Source organism: Heloderma suspectum, chromosome 6 (genome assembly GCF_057233095.1).
Source record: "Heloderma suspectum isolate Gila_16-S chromosome 6, 16-S_ref, whole genome shotgun sequence".
NCBI lineage: Eukaryota > Metazoa > Chordata > Lepidosauria > Squamata > Helodermatidae > Heloderma > Heloderma suspectum.
In genome coordinates this window covers 6,525,630-6,549,977 of record NC_139463.1, presented here as the reverse complement: position 1 = coordinate 6,549,977, position 24,348 = coordinate 6,525,630, and the positions used below count along the sequence as shown (strand labels likewise).

At 46.4% G+C, this 24,348-nt stretch overlaps 2 protein-coding genes across 2 annotated transcripts in view; one reads left to right on the top strand and one right to left on the bottom strand.

Annotated features, from left to right (window-relative positions):
* The window catches only part of LOC146340422 (uncharacterized), an 86,320-nt gene extending 84,688 nt beyond the window's left edge, over window positions 1–1,632 (top strand). Inside the window, exons 48-49 of the mRNA XM_084807229.1 lie at window positions 109–233; window positions 1,386–1,632. Of these exons, the coding sequence (XP_084663355.1) occupies window positions 109–233; window positions 1,386–1,632 (372 nt within the window). The remainder of the gene's footprint in view (window positions 1–108; window positions 234–1,385) is intronic.
* Window positions 1,633–7,235: 5,603 nt separating this feature from the next.
* Window positions 7,236–13,157, bottom strand: BTG4 (BTG anti-proliferation factor 4). Its single transcript, XM_084807208.1, has 4 exons — window positions 12,985–13,157; window positions 11,397–11,534; window positions 9,060–9,261; window positions 7,236–7,421 (listed from the first exon to the last, which is right to left on the bottom strand). The coding sequence occupies exons 1-4, from the start codon at window positions 13,155–13,157 to the stop codon at window positions 7,236–7,238; spliced, it is 699 nt and encodes a 232-aa protein (XP_084663334.1).
* Between the last annotated feature and the right edge of the window lie 11,191 nt (window positions 13,158–24,348).

Below are 24,348 nucleotides of genomic sequence, written 5' to 3'. Positions count from 1 at the left end.
TATCCCGTATATCATCTGCCTTTGTCCATGTGAATGTGGCACTAGAGAACCAAACTCATTCAGCCTCATCTTGCCTTCCTTTGCATGCGTAACTCCTGGCACCCGAAGCAGCATAAGGGCCTCTTGCTCAACGCAGAGTTCGAGGACTTACTCAAAAGCAAACTGTCCCAAAAGAAAAGGGCATGTTGCTCCCGGATCTTCCCTAATGCTCAGGAGACCGTCCCAGCAATGAGGTGAGAACAGGGAGACTTGCAAGTGAGGGGAACGGTGCCGTGTTAATAGAAGTGCATTTCATGCAGCCCCTCCCCCTTCCACCTCCTCCCCTCGCATCCCCAGTCTTGCATGAGAGGCCAAAGGGTGAGCGAAACTGAGCTGAGCAGCTTCGAGCTTCTTCACATGGGACTTATATCGTGTGATCAAGATTGGTTGCTCATGGAGGTTGGGTCCTTCACATGACGTCGTCAGCCTTCAGTTTACGGCCTTTATCCCGCTTTCAGGGATGTTAATCTGATCTATCGGCTGTGTGTAAAGACAGTGTTGCCTTATAATCAAAGCACCATCTAGTGACTGTAAAATGACTGTAAAATGAAACACACAGAAACATTTAGAACTCGCCAAGAAAGGAAGTCCTCGATTCAAAGCACGTGTCTACCCGTGTAAAGGAGCTAATCTTAATCCTGCAAAGAATCCAGAAGCAGAAAGCCCCAGGGCAAGACATGGGCCAGGCAAAACCGCTTTGCTGGACTGGAGGCTTCTTCAGTGGGAGAAACCCCATGCACAGAGAGAGAGAGAGAGAGAGAACGAACTGGCCCATGGTCACCCAGTGAGCTTCATGGCTGAGCAGGGATTTCCCCCCATCCAAGTCCAACACTCTCACCAGCACAGCACAACCATGCTCTGATCCTGTGCTTCCCACCTTGCTCAGGCTGCAACTGCAGAACCGGCATGAGGCTGGGGGAGCCCTGTGTCATGTATAGTATTCCCTGTTTATATAACGTTTTCCTTAAATGCTCCACCTACATTATCTCAGTCATCTGTACAAATAACCCTCTAAGGTAGGCCAGTGTCACTGTCCCCGTATGGCAGATCATGGGGGCTGGAAGATAACAGCTCAGCTAAAGCCATCTATCACAGCCTTCCCCAACCTGGTGCCCTCCAGATGTGTTGGACTACAACTCCCAGAATCTCCCAGCCACAATGGGAGTTGTAGTCCAACACATCTGGAGGGCACCAGGTTGGAGAAGGCTGTGCTAGCAGGTCCACGGCTGAGGCAAGAGGCGAGTTTGAGAGTGCTCAGCTCTAAGGTCTGTCTGTTTACTGCTACACAGTCTGCAGACTGCAATGCAGCCCCTGAAGCCTGACTCTGTGTGCTTCCCTTTCACCAGCTCCCCAGCTCAAAGCTGCCCTCCCACCACCCCTGAAGCAGCAGCAGCAGCAGTGGAAGACCAGCCGGCTGTGCTAACTGAGAAGTTGGTGGAAGTCCTGGAGGAGGAACAGCGTGTCTTCTGGAGTTCCGCTGGTGGAGGCTCACCACTTGATCAGGATGAGGCCATCACCTTGGAGAAGGACTCTTTGCTGAGGGAAATAGAAATGCTGGAGGGGAAGGGGGAAAGGGCAAGGAGGCCTGAATGAGTCTCAGATGTCCTTATAGGAGCAACCAGGGGTGAAGGGAAGAAAACAGAAGCGAGTTGTTTTTTCAGTTGTTTCTCTGAGTGCACCAGCAATTGATTGATTGACTGATTGATTGATTGATTGTCTGTCCTGCCCTTCCTCACAAGGAGTCCAGGAATAGTAAAGCCCTTCGCAAGTTAAAAAAACATTACATGGTTAGTAAGACTCTGCAATTAAAAGAGAAGGTGCCCACCACTTCTCTATGGGCAAGTTGAGAGAGCGGAGGACAGGAAAGCCTGGCGTACTACGGTCCATGGGGTCACCAAGAGTCAGACACGACTGAATGACTGAACAACAACAAGCCAAAGGGTCTCTCCTCTAAAATGAGGGAACTGATGAAAAGGAAGTTAAAAGGGGGGGGGGTCGAGAGGATAAAATCCCTTCAGAGTGCTTGGGGATTACTCAAAACCACAATAATAGAAGCCCAGCTAAAATGTATACCACAGGTTAGGAAAGGTAGCACCAAGTCCAAGTGGTTGCTGGCATGGTTAATGACCAGTGTTAAGGGAGCTCTTAGAGAAAAGAGGGCTTCCTTCAGAAAGTGGAAGTCTTGCCCAAGTGAGGAAAACAAAAGGGAGCACAAGCTTGCACAAAGGTGATGCAAGTAGACAATAAGAGTTGCAAAAAAACACTTTGAAGAGCATATCACTAACATCAAGGCCAACAATAAAGAATTCTTTAAATATATTAGAAACAGAAAACCAGCTAGGGAGGCAGTTGGACCATTGGAGGTCAATGGAGTTAAAGGAGTACTGAAGGAGGACAAGGAGATTGCAGAGAAGCTGAATTATTTTCATCTGTCTTCACTGCAGGAGACATAGGACAGATACCTGTGCCTGGACTGATGTTTTCAGGAAGGGAGTCTGAGGAACTGAGGCAAATAGTGGCAACAAAAGATGAAGTTCTCAACTTTATTGATAAGTGGAAAGCAAATAAATCACATGGCCCAGGTGGTATCCATCCTAGAGTTCTCAAATATGAAATCGCTGATCTTCTAACCAAAATATTCAACGTGTCCCTAAGATCGGCCTCTATAGCAGAGAACTGGAAGATAGCCAATGTAACATCAATTTTCAAAAAGGGATGGGGGGGTCTGGGAAATTACAGGCTTGTTAGCTTAACATCTGTTCTGGGTAAATTGGTTGAAGGCATTATTAAAGATAAAATGAGTAAGTGTATAGAAGGACAAGCCCTGCTGAAAAAGAATCAACATGACTTCCGTAAAGGTTAGTCCTTTCTCACTAACCTTTTAGAGTTCTTTGAGTGTCAATAAACATGTAGACAGGGGTGATCTGGTAGACATTGTTTACTTGGACTTCCAAAAGGGTTTTTACAAAGTCCGTCACCAAAGACTCCTGAGCAAACTTAGCAGTCATGGAATAAGAGGAGAGGTCCTCTTATGGATCAGTGACTGGTTAAAGAACAGAAAGCAGAGAGTAAGAATAAATGGTAAATTCTCCCAATGGAGGGAAGTAAATAGTGGAGTCCCACAGGGATCTGTATTGGGACCAATGCTTTTCAACCTGTTCATAAATGATCTGGAATTAGGAGTGAGCAGTGAAGTGGCCAAGTTTGCAGATGACACCAAATTATTTAGGGTGGTTAAAACAAAAAGGGATTGTGAAGAGCTCCAAAAGGATCTCTCCAAACTGGGAGAATGGGCATCTAAATGGCAAATGCGGTTCAATGTAAGCAAGTGTAAAGTGATGCACGTTGGGACAAAAAATCCCAACTTCAAGTATAGCCTGATGGGATCTGAGCTAGAGGTGACCGATGAGGAAAGGGATCTTGGGGTTGTGGCGGACAGCTCAATAAATATGTTAACCCAGTGCGCAGCAGCTGCAAAAAAGGCAAACTCCATGTTAGACATAATTAGAAAAGAAATTGAGAATAAAACTGCCAAGACCATACTACTCCTGTACAAACCTATGGTGCGGCCACACTTGGAATACTGTGTCCAGTTCTGGTCACCACACCTAAATATATATATATATTGCTGAGCTGGAAAAAGTGCAGAAAAGTGCAACTAAAATGTTCAAGGGGCTGGAGCATCTCCCTATGAAAGAAGGTTACAACAGTTGGGATTGTTTAGCTTGGAAAAAAGGAGGATAAGGGGAGACATGATGGAGGTGTACAGAATTATGCATGGTGTGGAGAATGTGGATAGGGAGACATTTTCCCCCCTCTCTCAAAATACTAGAACCTGAGGTCGTCCTATAAAGCTGATGGGTGGGAGATTCAGGACAGAGAAAAGGAAGGGCTTCTTCACACAACGCAGAGTTAAACTATGGAATTCGCTACCATACAATGTAGTGACAGCCACCAATTTGGATGGCTTTAAAAGGGGGTTGGACAAATTCCTGGAGGAAAAGGCTATCAACAGCTACTAGTCCTGATGGCTATGTGCTACCTCCAGAACCAGAGGCAGTGAGCCTATGAACGCCAGTTGCTGGGGAACATGGGTGGGAGGGTGTTGCTGCTCTCATGCCCTGCTTGTGGGTTCCCGGCCAACAGCTGGTTGGCCACTATGTGAACAGAATGCTGGATGAGATGGGCCCTTGGGCTGATGCAGCAGGGCTCTTCTATGTTCTTATAGGTCAAACCAGTTCCTTCCTGACCACATCTTGCTATTTGCACTTGAAAATACAGTCAGCATTAGAATACAAGGAAGTACAATAAAAGATTTTATTTAAGAAAGCAGCTGACTTCATTTAAGATTGCTTTCACATATCACCTTGGCAACGTGGTTGTTGCATTTTAGAACAAGGAAGTGGGGGGGGGAAGTCTTGCGGGAGGGGGGGCAGGTATCATCTGTTGTCCCTGTCTGCTGCAGACAAGGCACATGAAGCCAAAATTCCCGATTAGACTATTGCAATGCACTTTACATGGGGCTGCCCTTGAAGACGACTCGGAAGTTGCAGCTAGTGCAAAATGCAGCAGCTGGACTGCTGACCGGAACACCTCATAAAAACCATATAACACCAGTTTTGAATCGCACTGGCTGCCAATACACTTCCGATCAGAATCCAAGGTTCTGGTGATGACGTTTAAAGCCCTAAGCAGCTTGGGACCTCGATATTTGAGGGAGTACCTCTCCCTATATATGCCTGCCCAAGAACTGAGATCTGTTGGAGGGCCCCTCCTCTGTGTCCCACCAGTAGGAGACATACACTATGGTGGGACGTGGGACAGGGCCTTCTCTGCTGTGGCACCCCGGTTGTGGAATGCCTTCTCATTCATGTTGAGATCTCATTCAACAAACTCATGTTGGTTTAATACCCAAACACAAGTCTGGTTGCCTGTCTGCTTAACTTGAGTATTTGTAAACATGTTACAAAGGTAGCAGAGCTCATTCCTCAAAAAGAAATAGTCTGTAAGACATGAAGTACAAGACAAATAAGAAATGCAGCAACATCCATTTTATTTATTTGATTGGATTTGTACCCCCACCTTCCTACCAAGAAAAAGGGCACTCAAGGCAGCTTATAATCATAAATAGAACATGATTAAAATAAAACAAATGCATTAAAACACAATTAAAAACACAACAATAACAGAAAACAGCATCCAACCCAACAGACCCGCTTACATGCCGAAGTCTTACTTGAATAAATAGGTCTTTGCCTGCCAGCGGGCAGACAGCAAAGAAGTATCAAACCTAGCCTCCCTCAGCAGGGAGTTCCACAGCCTGGGAGCAGCCACCAAAAAGGCCCTCTCTTGCATCACCACCAAACGTGCCTCTGCAGGTGGTGGCATCAAAAGTATTACTTCTCCCAAATATCTTAAGTCCCAAGTAGGCTCATATGAGAGAAGGTGGTGTTTCAGGCAGCCTGGTCCCAAACTGGATAGATCATAACCAGCACTTTGAATTCTGCCCAGAAACAGACCAGTAGCCCATGAAGCTGTCATAACAAGGGAGCTATATGCTCCGTGTAACTGGCCCTGGACAACAGCCTGGTCACAGCATTCTGGACCAGCTGAAGTTTCTGAACAGCTTTCAAAGGCAGCCCCATATGGAGCACATTACAGTAGTCCAAACAGGATTTAACTAAGGTATGTGAGACCATGACCAGATCAGACATCTCTAGGAATGGGCATATTTGTCACACTAGCTTCAGCTGTGCAAACACACTCCTGGCCACTGCCAAGACCTGGGCATCCTGAGTAACCCAAACTATGAGCCTGAGTCTTCAGGGGGAGTATAAGCCCATCCAGCACAGGCTGGACCCCTATTCCCAGATCTGCCTTTCAAGTGACCCAAAGAACCTCTGTCTTATCTGGATTAAGCTTCCATTTGTTTGTCCTCATCCAGTCCACTACTAACATCAGACACCGGTTTAGAACTAAAATAGCTTCCTTGGATGTAGATGGAAACGAGAGAGAGAGAGAGAGAGAGAGTTGGGTGTCGTCAGCATACTGGTGGCACTGAACTCCAAAACTATGGACAAACTCTCTCAGTGGTTTCATGTATATGTTAAACAGCATGGGGAATAAGATGGAACCCTGAGGGACACCACAGGCCAATGGCCATAGCGTCAAACAGGAATCCCCCAGCACCATCTTCTGAGAATGACCCTCCAAGATGGACTGTAGCCATTGTATAACAGTGCTTCCCAATCCCATCTCAGACAGACACCCCAGAAGGATACCATGATCAATGGTACTGAAAGCCACTGAGAGGTCCAGCAGAACCAATAGGGACACCCTCCCCCTGCCCCGTTCCAGTTGTAGATCATCCACCAAGGTGACCAAAGCAGTCTCTGTCCCATAACCAGGCCTGAAGCCAGACTGAAATTCAGTTTTTGGAATCCAATTTGCCCATGTGGTCTTGAACAGTTCAAAGACAAGGGATGCTTCCAGGCAAGGTTTTAAGGGTTCAGTTGCAAGCCTCATTCACAGAATTTTATGGGAGGTCCACATGTAGATTTCCATGTATAGCCCTCCTGTGTTCTCCCACAGTTTCTGCTGTCTTTTTTCTTACCAGAAAAAAATCTGTTAAGGGAGAAAAAAAAAAGACGGAATAGCTGCACAATGCTTTTTAAGCGCTGTCACTATGAGCTGGCCATTTGGATGTACCAAGATCTGATGAACACCTCCAGGTTCCTGGCCTACAGGGAAGAGGGTGCATGCGTCGTCTCATTACACACACACCCTTAATAAATTCCTTTCAGAAAGCCATGCCATGTTCATCTTCAGTGTTTCTACCCTCCCGATCAAGGAGCAAGGACAGATTTTTTTAAAAACACACATTTCATTTTATTAGTAACTGAATTTCCTTTTTAAGTTTTCCAGAAGTGCAATTCTGCATTTCAGTTTTCAATCTTGCCATAAAAATACATTAACATCATTTTAAAAAAAAAGTATTTCGCATCGAGTGCTTATTAAAAAAGTTACAAACACAAAAGGAATTTCTAAAAAGAGAGCTGGGGACAGGAAGAGAGAAGAGTTGCAATAAGTGACTGAAGAGGTTGTTCTCCTGGTGAAGCTCTCAACTTCCTTCCAGGCTACAAAGATTTCTTCTTCCCCAGTGCTCAGCATTCGGTGGGGAAGACAGTGTACCTGTATTATCGGTTGGCGTTGACCCAGTGGTATCTGTCTATACGAGGACCAGTGAACATGGCTGATGGGCGGCAAGCCTTATAGCCCTTGTACTGAAGGTAGTAAGCACTGGCAGGATTCGGGTGGCCTCCATCAGGGGTGTGTGCCTTCCTGCGAGAGTACTGAGCCCAGAGCTGGAATGGCTCGCCACACTGGGACCAGACAGAGAAGTTGAAGAGATGGAAAAGTAGGTTTGTTTTGTGCCATTCCAGAGTGTACGCAAGAACTCAATCCAACCCTGCTTTGAACTTCAGCATGGTCAGGGGCTTCAGGCAGCCTTGGCTTACTGGACACCCCTAAGTTATTTGGGGTGGGGGATGAGTTGCAGCCAGAATTTCTCCTCTCAGTATTGATGTTCATGCTGACTATCATCCAGGTGTTGATACTCAATTGATGTTCATGTTTTACATCCAATATAGTATTAAATACTAAATATCATTGCATAGTGACAATTTATGAAGTTTCATATTTGATGCCCAATGTTGGTGTGATCAGTAAATGCCAGCTCAGAGAACGTTGGAGATACAGATTGTACCTTCAGCATTTCAGAGTTTAGCAATTGTGCATATGAACTTCAAAGACTGGAAAGGGTCAAATGTTCCCTTTAGCTCCAGTTTCTGAAACCTCCAGAGGGAAGCAGGAGACAGATGTTCTCAAAAGTCAGCCTGGTGACAGATGCACATGCAGGGCCATATTAATTCAGCCTGCCCCAGCACTTTCAGCATTGGCTCCGAGATGCTAAACACTCCCTTTTAAGGCTCTCAGTGCCATCCTGAGCCCTATCTGCTCTCCTGCCCCTCTCTCTTTTCCTCTGTATGTAAGCCTTTCAGCAACTTGTGCAGCCTTATAAACAAGACCACAGAAGCTACCACCCTGCACTTTCTTCCTGGCTGAAGAGGAGGGGGCTTCCCCTCTTCCATGACCAGTATGGAAATAGGTTACTAGCATCTTAGCAAGCTAGTTTAAGAGACTGGCAGAGGAAATGATCTTTTGCTTTTTCTGTCCATCTCTTTCCTCTTGCCAGCTTGTTTGCTCGCCTGCATGACATTTCGAATCACCTATGGAGTCCAGGCGAATTGTAAAATACAAGGCTGTTCTTTTCCCACTCCTGCAGCTGCCTGTAGCTCTGTACACCTAGCACAATTTCTTCCCCATCAACTCCCTCTTGGTTTGCCACTACAAAACCTTTCCCAGACTACTAGATGAGAAGCAGAGCACGCTCCCATCAGCTCTACCGAAAGACCAGCTGCATTTGGCTCCTCTTCTCACTGAACTCTTTTTTCCATGCAAGCTGATCACTATGAGAACTGTGCAGCTTTAACAACTGGTGCCTCATTTTGCTCATTTTCCTCCTCCCTCCCCATCCCTTTTTCCTTTCATCGTGTATCTTTTACACAGACACAGTCCCTGTCCCCACAGGGACTGTCTTGTCTGTTACTGAACTTATGCAAGGCACTCAGGGAGGCTTTTTGGCAGTGGAGCAGAGTAAAATGCTTAAAAATAAGGTATCCAGCTAGACTTTCCCTCCTGTGGCCCCTCAGTATTCATTTAACAGGGTGCTTTGTATTTAGCATACATTTCTTCTAACTGTAAGCAGAGCAGTTAGAGCAGAGACATCAGTACACCTGGCCTGGCCTGCCCATCCCCAGCCATTACAGTGTTCTGTCTAGGTCAGTCCTAGCAACAGCAAAACACGGAGAGAAAAGAACCAGTCCCAGCTAAGCTTCCAGAGCAAGCCAGGCACACAAACCCAGATCTACTCGCTCACCCACAGCATGCAGCCCTCTCACCTGGTAGACACTGTTCGGGTTGCTAACGGTAGGGATGCTTTTGGGCTGTGCGGCGGAGGTCTCCTCATCGGAGGAGGGGCTGGACTGGCAGTCAGCTGTCAAGGCCTTATCCACAGCCTGGCGAATGCACTGAGAGATGTCATAGTCCTCCTCGTTGCCTTCAAAGTGAGCCACTGTGAAAGGCGGGTTCTTCTCGCCATATCTAGACAGAGGGATGCATTGGGCAAGGCATCAGACGGCTCCGGGTACGAAGACCAACGCCACTGACAAGGAGCTAATAAGCTTCCTTATGGAATACAGCCAGTCTCTCCTCTGCAACAAGCTACACAAAGCCATTTGTGCAGAAAGCAGCCTTGATTTACAAAGATTTGCTTAACACAAATCCCTGGCATTTTTTTTTAGCTAGCCAGGGTGTTCAGGACACTTCACAGAACATAATCTAGAAGGAATTCTTCTGACAGCCCTGTAAGATTGGCCCAGAACTATAGAGCAGAGCAGCGGTCCCCAACCTTTTTGGCACCAGGGACCGGTTTCGTGGAACACCATTTTTCCACAGACCGAGGGGGTCCATTTGCGTCCGTGTTCTTTGTGGTAATAGGCTATGTAAAGATTTACATAGCCTATTACTTGAACAGGGACGCAAATGGCTATATGCGGCTATGTGGATGCCATCCGTGTCCCAGTGGCCAGAAGTCCGCCAGCGGCCAGAGCCAGCCGGCAGCTCCTCAGTGCAGAGTGGACCCAGCCAGGGCTGGTGAGGATTCTTGGGGGGGGGGGGAGGGACGGATCACCTCCCCCCCCCCCGTGCACCCAAGGTAAGGGGGTTTCGCACACCCCTACGCTCACCTCCTGCTGTACGGCCCAGTTCCTAACAGGCCACGGACCAGGACCGGTCCGTGGCCCATGGGTTGGGGACCCCTGGCGTAGAGGACCAAGGCTTGGAGAGAGAAGCAGGAGGGGACTGACTAAAGCAAGCCAGTAAGTTCACTGCACAGGAGAATTTCAAACCAGGTACTACTTGATTCATAGCTCAGCCTCTTAGAGCATTTCTACACAAGGCTCTTATTGCACACTCATGAATGGTCACTCATGGAAGTGTGTGGATCCTTTACATGTCATCAAACTCCAGGCTTCTCCCATGCTTTCTGACCATTATCCCGGTTTTTAAAAGATCAGGGATAATGCAGCAATACATGTTAATCCCTTTAATGGCCATGTGAAATTGCACAGTTCTGCTATACCACAGCACCATCTAGTGGCTGTATAATGAAACATGTATATCTTGCAGACAAAAGAAGTCCCAGAAAAAAAGCACATGTCACCGGTGTAAGGAGCCAATCAGAATCCTGCAAAGAATCTGGAAGCAGAAGCCATGGTAAGTTGCAGGATAAAAAGCCTGGTGTGGAGAAGCCCTTAGTCATTTCACTACACCAGCTTTCCCCAATCTGGTGTCGTTTGGGTGTACCAGACTACAATTCCCAGTATGCCTATGCTGGCTGGGGGATTCTGGGAGTTGCAGCTGAACACATCTGAAGAGCACAAAGTTGGGGAAAGATGCTTGTGGTGCAAGTAGGTAATTTTAGATCCTGGACATCATGGTCCTATACAGGCCCCCCTTTAGATAGCCATCTGTACTACTTCCACTAACATTCCTCTCCACCCTCTCTAATTTCCATTCTGTGCTTTAAAATGGCTCCTACGTTCCGGATGTTAGAACAAGAAAACTGCTTGCCAACTCTGATGTAAACAAACAAAATGGTTGAGCATGTGCAGTTTTGCATTTTGAACCCACATCATAGGACCACTGTAAGTGCAGGAATAAAATGGAGTTTGCCTTTGTCCCTGCTGCTCTCTGGGGGGTTATATGGGCTCCCGCTGGAGCTGCAAAGTGCCGGACTCGGGTGCCAAGCTCCAGCCCCAGATGAATCACTGAAGGCTGCACTGGACCAACCTTCAGAACTCAGTATGAGAATCTCCCTTCCCCAAGGCAAGAAGTGGAGTTTGGCATATGGAGGAAAAAGCTATGCAGAGCTGCAGATGCAAAGGAGGCCAGGGCAAGCAAGGGTGAAAAATAAGAGGCTACACCAGCCTTCCGCAACATGGTTGTGGAAGGCTCCCCCCCCAATGTACACTGTGAACGGGGCTCCATCCTGCCACTTATTCTGCGCTGAATGCCCTATAGTCCTGCACACAAGGCTTAGCCATTGAATCCCCTGGAGCACAAAACGACAGAATTATCCACAGGGGGCTGTATAATAAAGCCCTTCTCCAAAGTCAGCCAAAGCCCACTCCATCCACTCTAAGGAAAAGTGTGTTAAATCCCATCAAACAGCTCACCTGCAGCAGACATCAAATGGATCAACCCAGACAGTCAACTCCTTTGGTAAGCCAAGGCTGTTGAAGTCCACGTTGCTCTCTGCACACGCCTGCTCCAGCAGAGGATCTCTGGCATGGAATCGGTTTATCCTTATGCACCTGGACAAACAGAAGTGGTACATGGCTGGGCCAGGCCTGTCGTTTTTATTATTATTTATTGCATTTATATCCCACCTTTTTTTGTCTTACAAGGATCCCTAGGTGGTTTACATAGTCCTCCCCCTCCTCTCCATTTTATCCTCACAATAACAAAAACCCTGTGAGGCAAGTTAGGTTGAGAGTCAATGACTAGACTAAAGGCACCCAGCAAGCATCATGGTCAAGTGGGGACTTGAACCTGGGTCACCCAAGTCCCAGTCCAACACTCTAACCACTACACCTTCATCTGACAGCTTACAATATTCTCTTAGCATCAAGAACAGCAGTGCCATGCAGTCCACATTGGGCCAACATTAACCCCACCTGGAGGGAGGTGGAGGGAGGAAACACCTGCCAAAGTCTCCAACTTGTGCTGGCAACAGGGTTCAAGTAAGATGTTTTGGCTGTGCACCTATCCCCATTTGACTGCTGTGCACAGTTTACATGGGACAGAGATGATGCAAGCCTCTGGGTTTTTTTTGCCAAGGATAGCAGTGACCTAATGCCACAACTTAGATGCTCCCAGTTCTTATACAAGACAGCCCCAAGGTGCATCATTTCAGTACATACGATTGCACCATGGCAGAACTAAAAGAATTTAATCACATATTCTTTGTTGAGAGTTCCACTGCAAAATATTCAACAGATCCCTAAATATCCAGATACTTAACATCAGATGGTTGATGTCATTATTTTATGGCTTTATCCGACAGCCCCACATGCCGGCATATTTCGTATTTTACATAAGATAAGGTTTCATCTCTCTAGACACATGGCAGGTATCAGATATCAACCACACGAACACACATGTTTGGAGGCAGGACTTCACATCTGAGATGTGGAATGCAAGACTCAGGATTTGAAGGGTGACATTTGGGGATTTTTAAAGTATTTGTTTAAGCTGTTCACCATCAACTTAAGACCACAAAACAGAGGACAAAAACCATGCCTCCGAAACAATACTGAAGCCAGGGCTGGCATCAAAGGTCTGCACGGCTGGGCACCTGACGAGGGCCCACACCCCAGGAGGGGCCCATTGACAAGAGTCCCTTGGGGTTGCTCCTCCTCTTCACCAATGCAACCTGCTTGTTCACCTGCCCAGACAACAGTGATGGTGAGGAAGAGGAGCAGCAGATGCCACAGCCTCCTTGCTCCCTGACTCTCTGCCTGCCAAGCGAGCAGAGCAAGTCGGAGCCATGATGAGAAACAGGAAGAGGAGCAAGCACAGCTGGTGACCATGGTGAGGAGGGAGACTCGTTGAGGGAGGGGGTCCACGGAGGGCGTCTCACCGAAGGGCATTCTAAAACCTGGAGCCGGCACTAACTGGAATAATGGACTTCCAGAGGCATGCACGTCCCCATTCTGCAGAAGAACTGGGCAAATGGGTGAGGGGTGCACCTGTGCCACTTACCTGAAGGCTTGCCCTTTCGAGGGGTTGTCAAGGTACCAGTGGTTTTTGTACCTCTCAAACAGAGTCGTCATCAGCTTAGATGCAAACCTCTCCATGTGGTGCTTGCTCAACTTGCCATGCTTCTTCACCAGGCGCGTGATGAAGAACACCGCAGCGGCTATTTCGTCTTTCATGCCCTCTTTTGAATCGCAGGCACAAGACAAGACTCTGCTTTGGTAGCGCAACTGGGAGATGACAAAATGGGGGAGAAAAGAAGGCCAACCAAACATTAAGAGCCTTGACCTTCACTACTTCCCTTGGCTTCTGCAGCTGAGCACATTGCCTACCATGCAAAGCGTCCACATTTTTTAGAGAGGCCCTTTAATTAATCCATGACTGATTTTCCACACTGAGGATTATGGCCACATAAAATAGGAACTGGGATGAGTTACGCATTTCTAATAGTAGCCATCCATGCATGGAAGAACCTTGACTGCATATCCATGTACCAAACTGCACAATCATACAACATATAATTGACATGCTGGAGAAGTCAGAGTTACCTAGCACTGTGTTTTCAGCATTTGCTGACAACGCATCAGGAATAGAAGCTGGTAGACCACCCCTTCATGGATTTTTTCAATATATGTATATTTTTTTAAGGACTTACTCCCAGGTAAGTGTGCCTAGGACTACAGACATTCTCTCTGGTCTAGAATGCAGAACCCTAGACACCCTAGGTCACATTTCCCCACTCTGGTGCCCTCTAGATGTGTTTAACTACAGCTCCCATTATTGCATTGGCTGCCATGTTGGTTGGGGATGATAGGAGTTAAAGTTCAACACATCTGGAGGGCACCAGGTTGTAGAAGACTGCTCAAGGCTTTTCTTCCAGGGAAAAACACTCCAACCATTTATTTATTTATTTATTGCATTTCTATCCCACCTTTTTTCCTCCAAGGAACTCAAGGTGGCATACATAATCCTCCTCCTCATCTCCATTTTATCCTCGCAACAACAACCCTGTGAGGTAGGTTGGGCTGAGAGTCTGCGACTAGTCTAAAGTTAGTTACCCAGTGAGCTTCCTGGCCAAGTGGGGCCTAGAACCTGGATCTCCCGACTCTCAGTTCAACAGTCTAGCCACTACACCACACTGGCTCTTGTTTTAATACCAGTTCCTAGCTCTATAAAGAGTTGGTTTTTGAGATAGCTGACCAGCTCAAAACACAGCACTTTTAAGTCTACCCTACAAGTTGATACCATCCTGATACTTTTCCACTTTGCTTGTGATCCCTTCCCTAACATTGAATTTCTCTTTTCCACTGCCACAGCTCATTGGGTTGACACTTTTTAGGAACCAAGTGTTCTTTCCTAGTAGTCACAGCTAATGCATAGCTCACCAATATAATTAATTACGTATAGTAACCATACATCAGTCTTAGAGAGAAGCCAGGAAATATTACCTTCAGTAACAGATGCTCTCAGAAACAAACTACCCCAATCCTAGCTACATTAACAAAACCCAAACACACACCAGCTACGCTCAAAGAGTTAAGAGAGCCCAAAGAGAGAGAGAGAAAGGGGAAATCTGAAATGTTCAAAACTATTTAGATAGCTTGCATGTTATTTCTTTACTCCTGCAGTCCTCACTCTATCTAACCAACTATAGCTAATTTGATAGCTAAACAGCTGTGACTGTTTTGCCTTCTGGTTTATATAAGTCTGAGTGAAATGGCTCAGGAGGTCAAGGCAGGTGTGTGCCATAGAGCTGAGTGCATATAAAGCAAGAAGGCGAGGAAATTAGAGAGATTTTAATTTTATTACAGTGCCATTTCTTTCCTTCTGTTCTTCATCTGTTTCTAAACAGATCATCATCTCAGTCTCAAAAGTACTCTCTTCAAATATCAGAGGGAGAGTTATTTTGCCACATAAAGCCCAATCATATGTGCATTTACTTGGAAGTAAGCCCTGCTAAATAGAATATGACTTTCACCCAAGTAAGTGTGGACTGAATTGCAGTCTTAAGATTTCCCTGTTTTTCTACCGGTCCCAATCCTGTGACTTTAACAGCAGGCTGACATGCAGAAATTAAGTGGGTGAAGTTCTCCCTGTCAGTGGTGGGCGGTGCTTTTGGCCAGAGAGTCTACAAGGCTGCTGCCACCATATATCTAAAAAGATGCCTTGGGCCATGCAGTTTGCAGGGGCATGTAAGGGGGAGTGTGTCCCTGTTGGTTCTGCTGGACCTCTTAGTGGTTTTTGATACTGTCGACCATGGTATCTTTCTGGGCTGCCTTGCTGGGATGGGACTTGGAGGCACTGTTTTACAGTGGCTCCATTCCTTCATGTAAGGTTACTCCCTCTTCTCCTGGCAGAGTTACTGTTCTGTTAGCAGCTGCAGGAAACACAGATATAGGGACTCTCCTTGGTGAGGAGAGCTGTAGAGCTCCATGGTAGAGCCCTTGCAGCCAAAAGGTCTCGGATTCAATCCCCAACATCTTATGTGAGGCTGGGAAAAAGACTCCTCTCTGAAACTCTGGAGAGCCACTACCTGTCAGAGTAGACAATAAGCAAGATAGGCTAGTGATCTGATGGTATAAGGCAGCTCCCTGTTTTCCCTGGAAACTATGGACTGTTGGAGCATATGATCCCAATTATTATTATTTTTTGTACTTTTGCTGTTTAAGAGGAGGAGATAAATGAAGGCAGGGCAAGCCTGAAGCTGTAAAGAAGGCAAGGAAGTGTTAAACAGTGTTCTCTCTGGACATGTGTGTATGGATACGTATGAGCCAAGATACATGTGCGTAAGGGATCTTTTCATGTTGGCAAGAACCCACCTCAGGAGATTTGTCCCAATGATGCACACGTGTGCACATGCACACACACACTTCTGCTCCCAAAGGGGTGTGTGGCTTATTTAGCACACAAGAACCAAGAAATGTATGCAGGGATTACATGGGGAATACGTAATTGGTAACAGGAACTATATGAACCCCAAGAGGGAATTAATCAGTTTATATACAACAGTCTTAGGCATACTGAACTTATGAGGCAGAACACCAAATGAACACTATAGATGTCCATGCACAGGAGGACTCAAAGGTGAGGAAATTAGGGGTCAGGTACACTCAGCTTCTAAACCAAGGACTGCTGTGCATAGATGATCACACCATGTATATGACTGGCCAGCTTCAGCAGAAGCAGGGACCTAGGCAGCCAGAACCAGGTATTATGGGAAGAAGGGCTGACGATGCTCTCGGACAGAAGCCTGGGTTCTGAGACTTAAGAGCGATTGCACCAAAAGGGGGTGAAAACAGCCAGGAACATGAAGCTTGCCACACACCAGGGACATGTGGGGCCAGGAATGTGAGGTGCCCAGGCTTTGAGGGAGGCCAGGAGCAACAGGCATTCCAGCCAGTGCTGGCTCCAGGTGTTGGAGGGCCCATGGGCAAGACACCCTCCATGCCCCCGCCCACCTGCTCTTGGTGAGTCTCCCTTCTCACTGCCCTTGCTCCTCCGCCTCTCTCTCTTCATTGCCGCCACTTGCTGGCTTGTCAGGCAGACAGCCAGTGAGCAAGGAGGCCGTGGCATCTCCTGCTCTGCCTTCTCACCACCACCATTGCCAGAGTGAGAGACAGGTGAACAAGCGGATTGTGATGATGAAGAGGAGCAGCAACTCCAGGCTCTTGTCAGTGGGCCCCTGCTGGGGTGTGGGCCCTTGGCAGGTGCCTGACCGTGCCTACCTTTGATGCTGGCCCTGACTGGAGCCCTGGGGTTTTACAGTATTTAAAGGCAACATATCCCTGGATGAAATGAAGACTGAAAGAATACCACTTTTGACCCATCAGAGGTCTCTTGTCCAAATCTAAATCAGGCCAGGTTTTCTCCAGTATTGATACGTAATTGTTTCCATTGCTAAACCTCTGACAACCCACAATCCATGCCTCAGTTGTGAAGAGAGGTGCAAAACCAGAGGGCTTGATCCAAGAAACAGAAAGGCATTTTATAGCATGGTCCTATGTATGTTTACTTGGAAGTAAATCCCATTTTGTTCAATAGGATTGACTCTCATGTAAGTGCACGTAGGACTGCAGCCTTAACTGGAGACAAGATAAGGGTGTATTGCAACTTTCTGGACTCAATACGCCCTCCCTGCAATAGTTTATTAAACATGTACTATGCAGGGTTGTTTCCTGTAGTTGCTAACCAGATGTTCCACCGCATTGCAGCATCTTCTCTTTGGCTCAGATCTTTTAATTTCACCTGCTTCTTTTGCAAATGAAGAGAAGTCCAGCAAAGGTGCTAGCTGCAGACACAGCAGTCCCAACCACTGAAAGATGTGGTGTGGTTTAGGTAGAAACCTGATCTGCACTCATCTGGGAATAATTGTCATTGAAACCAAGAGGATGTACTTCTGAGTAGACAGGCATAGGATTGCCCTGTTGAACACCCAGCATCCCTGGGGTGGGAATACCTTTATGGGAATATATTATTTGAAAATAGAGTGAGGATGATTTCTCAGAGTCTTTTTTTCCCTGGCCCTACGCCTTTAACAGTGCTGTGAGAGACAGAAATTCAAGAGGTGCAACTTTTTCAGCAAAGGGGCAGGAGAAGCGCCACCTGTTGAATTTCTGCCTATCAGTGCTGGCAAACTCTGTAATGAAGCCACCTCTCCTCTCCAGAACTAATTTTGGGGCAGAATGGGGTGAGAAAACTCCTCCTCCTGAGGATTATAGGTGCTCTGTCTTTACTTGTTCTGTTCCTTCTATTTCCCCATGGGGAAGAGAGGGGAAGCAGTTAGGTTTGAGGCCAGTGTCACTCTTCAGCTGCAAGGAGCTTTGTTTCCTAGCCATGGAGGCTGGTGGCTCCGAGGTGTGCACCTTGAATAGCTCCTTTACAGTTCTGACTGAAACCCAGAGCAGATTCACAGCCCTGCTGACATCGGAGCCACCAGCCTCCGCTGTTTCCTAGCTGTGCCTTAGTCCAACTTGTCCAAGCAGGCCTGACAGTTATTGCGAGAAGCTCAGCCAAATAAGCAGGTGTTTGTGTCCCACAGAAGGGCAACCTCGCCGCCAGCTCCACCTCCACCTCCTCCAGCTCAGGCCTTTGGCAAATTGCCCTGGTCCAGAAAGTCAAGCTGTAAATAAATTCTTATTATTTGAGAGTAACCCTGGTGAGTAAGGGTGCACAGCACAGGAGACTCTCACGGAGCAGCAGGAAGGAACTGCAGAACTGTAACTAATAACTTTTAGAGGAACGGGTGACCAGACCTGTGTGAGGAGAACAGAGCAGCCTCGTACCATGCAATGATTCTGGGGTTGCTTCCACACTAGCTCCTTTCTCTGGAACTGCCATCTGTTGATTCGCTTTTTTAATGGAGCATCCATATGATGTGTCATCCACCTGATGCTGTCAGATTGTTGCATTTCAGTATTTTCTGTGCGGTCTTCCTGTTTTTCTTCTTTTATTGTTATTCCCCCTGAATAACCAAGATCTAATTTGGGGGCCATTTAAGAAAAACAACAACAACACAATGGCAGCACCACCTTCTTGAGAGTCGATAGGCAAGGTGCCATTATGGCTCTCCAGGAGTCCTGTGCCTTTCAGCTGAACACTTCTTTCCAGGCCAACCTGTTTTTTTGAACTTTTTCACACAAGGCTGTGAATCCGCTGTATCTACTTTTTGGTTTTGTGGCAGAATTGAGGTCTGAGCACTACACGCAGTGCATTTCCTTTCCTACTTTTCTGTTACATAACCTCTAGGTGGCACTGTGGTATAGTGGAATAGCACAAATGCACAAGTGAAAAAGTGGTTTCTTTTGCTTTCAATTAGATACCGTATTTTCCCTGCTCTAAAAAAGCTCGCCGAAAGTACTCTTTAGACACATAAGCTAAACTGGAGGGTCACAACATCATCTAAAGAACCTATAAACAACCATGAGTAGGGAATGATGAGTGGATGATATATGTCGCATGTAGAAAAGCCCATCATTTCCTGTTGATCCTGGCTGTGGGATTAATGATGGATACCCTGTTCATTTCCCTATAAACAACCTCTCTGAATTGCCCCATGTCAGGTTTCTTTCCCATGGAGGAGCTTTAATTACTAATTTCCTATTATTATTGTTGTTGTTGTTGTTGAGAAAAATAGTGTCATAATCTTACTTACCTTCCTTACTTAATCTTACAACATTTTTGTTGTTCTGGTTGTCTTTTAATATCTTTACAATTTTAATATTGATGATTTAATTATATTTTTAACTTTTATAGAGTTGTATTTATATCTCTATTTATAGGTTTTAATTGTAGCAGTTTTAACGTTGTAAGGCCACCTTGAGTCCCAGTATTGGGGAAAAGGTGGGTTATAAATAAATAATAATAATAATACCCTTTGTTTAACGAGAGCTGAAGTTCTCACAGAGCTGAAATCCTGCTCCACTTGGTGCCTGCACAGATACATTGTATGTCTCCGCGGTGGCTAACCGTTTTGGCGAGAGCATCTGTCAAATCCAGAACACCACTCTAGTGTTTTGATGTTTTTGCTTCTAGTCTCCTGAGCTAGGAAGTAAGTATCTGCAAAGTGTAGACCAGGGATCCAAACCATTGATTTTAGGGCAGTGGGCATATTTGGAATTTTGAGTGAGTGCTGTAAGTGCCCTAACAAAATACCTGCCATAGAGGTGCAGGGACTTGCCCATTCATAAAACAGCTACCATTTGCCCAATCACAAAACACTCATTTCCCAGAAGGCAATCTGGTGAGACTAAAAGAAAAGTAAACCTGGCCAAGAACCCAGGGAAAAGGCACAGGTGGGTTCTGAGCTTCAAAACATAAAACCACTCTTCTGTACCCAAATGAAGATGGCGCTGAAGGACAGCACTTTACAATGCAGCTTAACAGCCACCCAGTTAAAAACTAATTTTAAAAAATCTTAAGAAATAAAAATCAGGAGGGGCAGGGAGCCTGGTGGGCATGAAGTGTGGGGTCTCCAGGGTGCATTGTTGCCCACAGGCACCACATTGGAGACCCCAGGTGTAGGCACTGTGGTGCAGCCTCCCCCAACTTGGTGTCCTCCAGATGTTTTGGGGTTTGACTTTCCTTGGCCCTAGCCAACATGGCCAATGGTCAGAAATGCTGAAAGTTGTCCAAAACATCTGGAGGGCACCAGGTTGGGGGAGGCTTCTGTAGAGAGAGGCAGGTATGTTTATGCCAGGGGTGGGCAAATTGTGGCCCTCCAGATGTTTGGGCCTACAATTCCCATCAGCCTTAGCCAGCATAGCCAATAATGAGGGATGGTGGGAGTTGTAAGCCAAAACATCTGGAGATGCCGCCCACAAGCTGCCCACCCCTGGTTTATGCTAAAGCCTGGCCCATGCTTCCACCCAGGTATGTCACAACCAGTTACCCTGGATATTACAAGCCATGCTTATTATTTTTGAGGGGTGTTCCTTCTAAACATCAGTGGCCACTACAGGCCTTATGCCAAGCTTGACACCATCAGAGGGAAGATCTCCCTCCTTATCAAACGTGTTTGGATGGGGCCCCTACCTCAGCCCAAGCATTCCTTGTTAGATTAAATTATGGGTCTCCCTGATCTCTGGGCAAGCCCAGACATGACTGAGAGAAAAGCCATCCATCAGTTCTCTAGCAACTGCAGGCCTAGCCCAAAGCAAACATTATTCTCCTGGACACAGTATGATGGTGGCTGGTAATTCTGCCAGGGCTTTCTTGTAACAAAAGTGTACAGAGCTGAGCTGGACACAGTGTAGAAGTGCTCTTTTCTAAGAACCTTCTTTCTGCCTGGCCTGAATTCTCCAGACATGGAAAGAAAGATTGCTTTTGCACAGAAGAGAACTTTTCATCTGTGTAGACCAAGATGCAAAGGGCAGAGCATGCCATGTTGATCTGTCCTTGCAGGTAAGATGGGTGGCTGGGTGGGTGGCAGGACAAGGAGTCAAGTAAGAAGCACTGTTCCCTAGGGGACTTGCTAGTGTCACCTGGTTGAAACTTCCAAAATGCGGGGACCAGTGGGATTTTACCGCGTTTTTGTTTTGAACTAAGTGGCACTCCTCACCTTCTGTGAGTCATGGCGATCCAAAATAAGGGAAACTCTTTAAAAAATAAGCATTATCTTTCTGATAGAACCATGCAGAATAACCATGTTCAATTACAATCTTGGAGCTTAGCATTTTACCCAGTGATAGAGCTTATATGACTATCAAGAAAGCATTTTAAACATTTTTATTAGCCTGGATTTTAACCAATCCATTCATTTTATTTATTTATTACATTTCTATCCCACCCAGCAGTCAAAGCTCTCTGGGCGGTTCACAAAAATTAAAATAATAAAATACAACATAAGATACAATATAAACGTTTAAACGTTTAAAACCACGGTATAAAATAAACAATATTCATATAATTGAAATGCATTTACATACAGGAAAACTGCAGTGAACAGTGGAGCCAGAAGAAAAGCAACAATTTTCTTAAGTGTGAGATGGGCTTATAATTTAATACACAAAAAGCTAGCATCCAAGGCGGGAAGCCAATTTTTAATCTTTTCTTTCTTGTCAGATTTGGAAATACAGAATACAGGATGTTTCGTATTACTGTTGAATCCTGAAAAGGAAATACATTTCGGGGTTAGTTTTCTTGGGGTGCTGAATAAGTGAACTAGAATTGTCTGCTACTTTTAAGGTAGCTAGAAAATACTGGGGCAAAAGCACCTTCACCTGCCCTATATGTTCTTGCTCCCAGGTGGACTTCTTAAAATGCCAGGCAGTCTCGGGGGCGGGGGGGGGGCAATGTCCACCTGGCAATCCAAGACAGAACCCTGGTGCTATAGCCTTGGGGTGGGCAGAAGGTAGATCTCCAGATGTTTTGGACTTCAGCTCCCAGTATTCCTGACCATTGGCCATGCTGGTAGAGGCTTCTGGGAGTTGAAGCCCAAAACATTTGGAGTTCTACCTTCTGCCCACCCTGCTCTAGCCCCCAAATAGCAACAGCCACCATGTGCTGGTGTCCATCCAGGATACGTCCATCTACCGAAGATGCAGGTGGAAGTCCTCCGACAAGTTACTCATGGAACAAGTACAGTAACTTTCCCACCCTGGTGGATGTTTTGGGCTACATCTCCCATAATCCCCAGCCATTGGCCATACTTGCTGGGGCTGGTGGGAGTCGTAGTCCAAGAATCTGGCAGGCCCCATGTTGGGCAAAGCTGTGAGTACAGTATATAATCCTGAAGCAGCATGGCCTATCTCAGACATCACTGCAGCAGGAAGTGCTTTTGTGGACGGAAGGCTATTCCACCCCCCACATAACACTCAAGACCATTTCAGATGTGATGAGGCAGAAGCTGACCATGGCGGAGATAACTGTGGTCTGGAATGGCCCACTAGAAAACAATATAGGAAGGAGCAAACTAGAGGATACGTGGGGATAACGACGAAGCACTGAGCGACAGTCTCAAACATATAATAGAACTGCACAAAGGTTCGCCTACAAATCAATACTATTATCTAATGGCCATGTATAAATGTTTTGTTGCACCAGTTGATTCTCATGCCTGAAGCAGGTTACTGGACTAGCCTCTCCTTAAGTAGCTACTGGGGACATATATAAAATATAACATATTTTATATATGTTAGAGGATAGAGCTGTGTGGGCCCTGCATTCCCTAAGCTAGCCTGCTGCCCTCAGATGTGGTGAAGGATCAATGGCTACTAGTCATGATGGCTATATATTTCCACCAGTACTTGAGGCACTCTCAGAGAGCCATTGTGGCATAGTGGTTAGAGCACTGAATTGGGACTTGGGAGATCTGGATTCTAGTCCTCACTCAGTCAGGAAGCTCACTGAGTGACTTTGGGCCAGTAACTGGCTCTCAGACTAATCTACCTCACAGGGTTGTTGTGAGGACAACATGGAAAGGAGGAGGATCATGTAAGCCTCCTTGGATTACATGCAGGAAAAAGGCAGGATATAAATATAATAAATAAATATAAATATATAACATTTGGGTTTTAGTAATGCCACAATCCCAAATACACTTACTAGGGAGTACACCCCATTGATCACTGTGGGATTTACTTCTGAGTAAACATGCACAAGACTACAGTCTAAAGCTCTAATATACTTGGATATTCAGTAAAATTGCAGAGGATCATCAGTGAAACGTCTTCCAGTTCTATCATGTGGTATTTCGGTGTACTGGTCGTCATTTTGTCTTTGCCTTGCACAACGTGCAAAAGAACATGTGATGCGAAGAAGATTCTTGGATTCATTGTACACCTTGTCGCGCCCAGGTAGGGTGGCCATGTGTCGACTTTACAGGGGACGGTCCTCTGTTTGAAGGGCTGTCTGGTGTAAGTTAAAGAGCAAGAACCCTCAGAAGGGAGAACAGGATCTTGAACTTGCCCATCAGCAGCTAGCACTGGGACAGCAGACTGAGCTGGCTGGCACACAAGAGGTCACCGTCTCGTACACTTCGGTGAGATGTAGCTATTTAAATTATACTCATTATTTCTAAATGTGCATCTATACATATACATGTGCATATGACTTTTTAAAGCAAATCCGTGTCATCTTTTGGCCTCTCTTGTTGGTGATGGTGCAAGAGGGTGCCTGACGCCCAGGCCCTCTTGAAAGAGCTGAGGCCTCCCTACCTTGCCACTGCTTTCAGCATTTGAAGTGGGCTTGGAGGCCACCTCACTTCTTTTCAGTGGGCTATTCCACATCCTTTGGTCTCCCATCCCAAGTACTGACCACATGTCTTATGCCAGCACCATTTGCCCTCAGCGGGAGTGTACCTGTTTGTCAATCTCGATGTGGATCCCTCCCTGTGTATGGCCCCAGAACAACAACAAAAACACCCCGCAAAAAAGGGCCTGATTGTGCGCTACAGCTCTGCAGGGCAAAACCTATATTTTAAAGCCAGGACCAGCCCAAGAGATTTTGCTGCCTGAGGGGAAGGACAAAATGCCCCCCACCTCACCTCATTCCATCCACAAAACCAACTGGACAGTAAGTTGAATCTTACTTCAACACTGGGAATGAGACAGTGTCCTCATAAGAACATACAAAGAGCCATGCTGGATAAGGCTAAGGATCCATCTAGTCCAGCATTCTGTTCACACAGTGGCCAACCAGCTGCCCAAGAGAAACCCATAACCAGGACACGAGTGCAACAGCACCCTCCTGCCCATGTTCCCCAGCATCTGGTGTACATGGGCATACTGCCCCTGATACTGGAGGTAATGTATAGCCATCATGACTAGTAACCATTGATTCTCTACCACATCTGAGGGCAGCAGGCTAGCTTAGGGGACGCTGGGTGGGGCACACAGTCCACAGTGTTATCCTCTAACATCTCACCGCCACTCC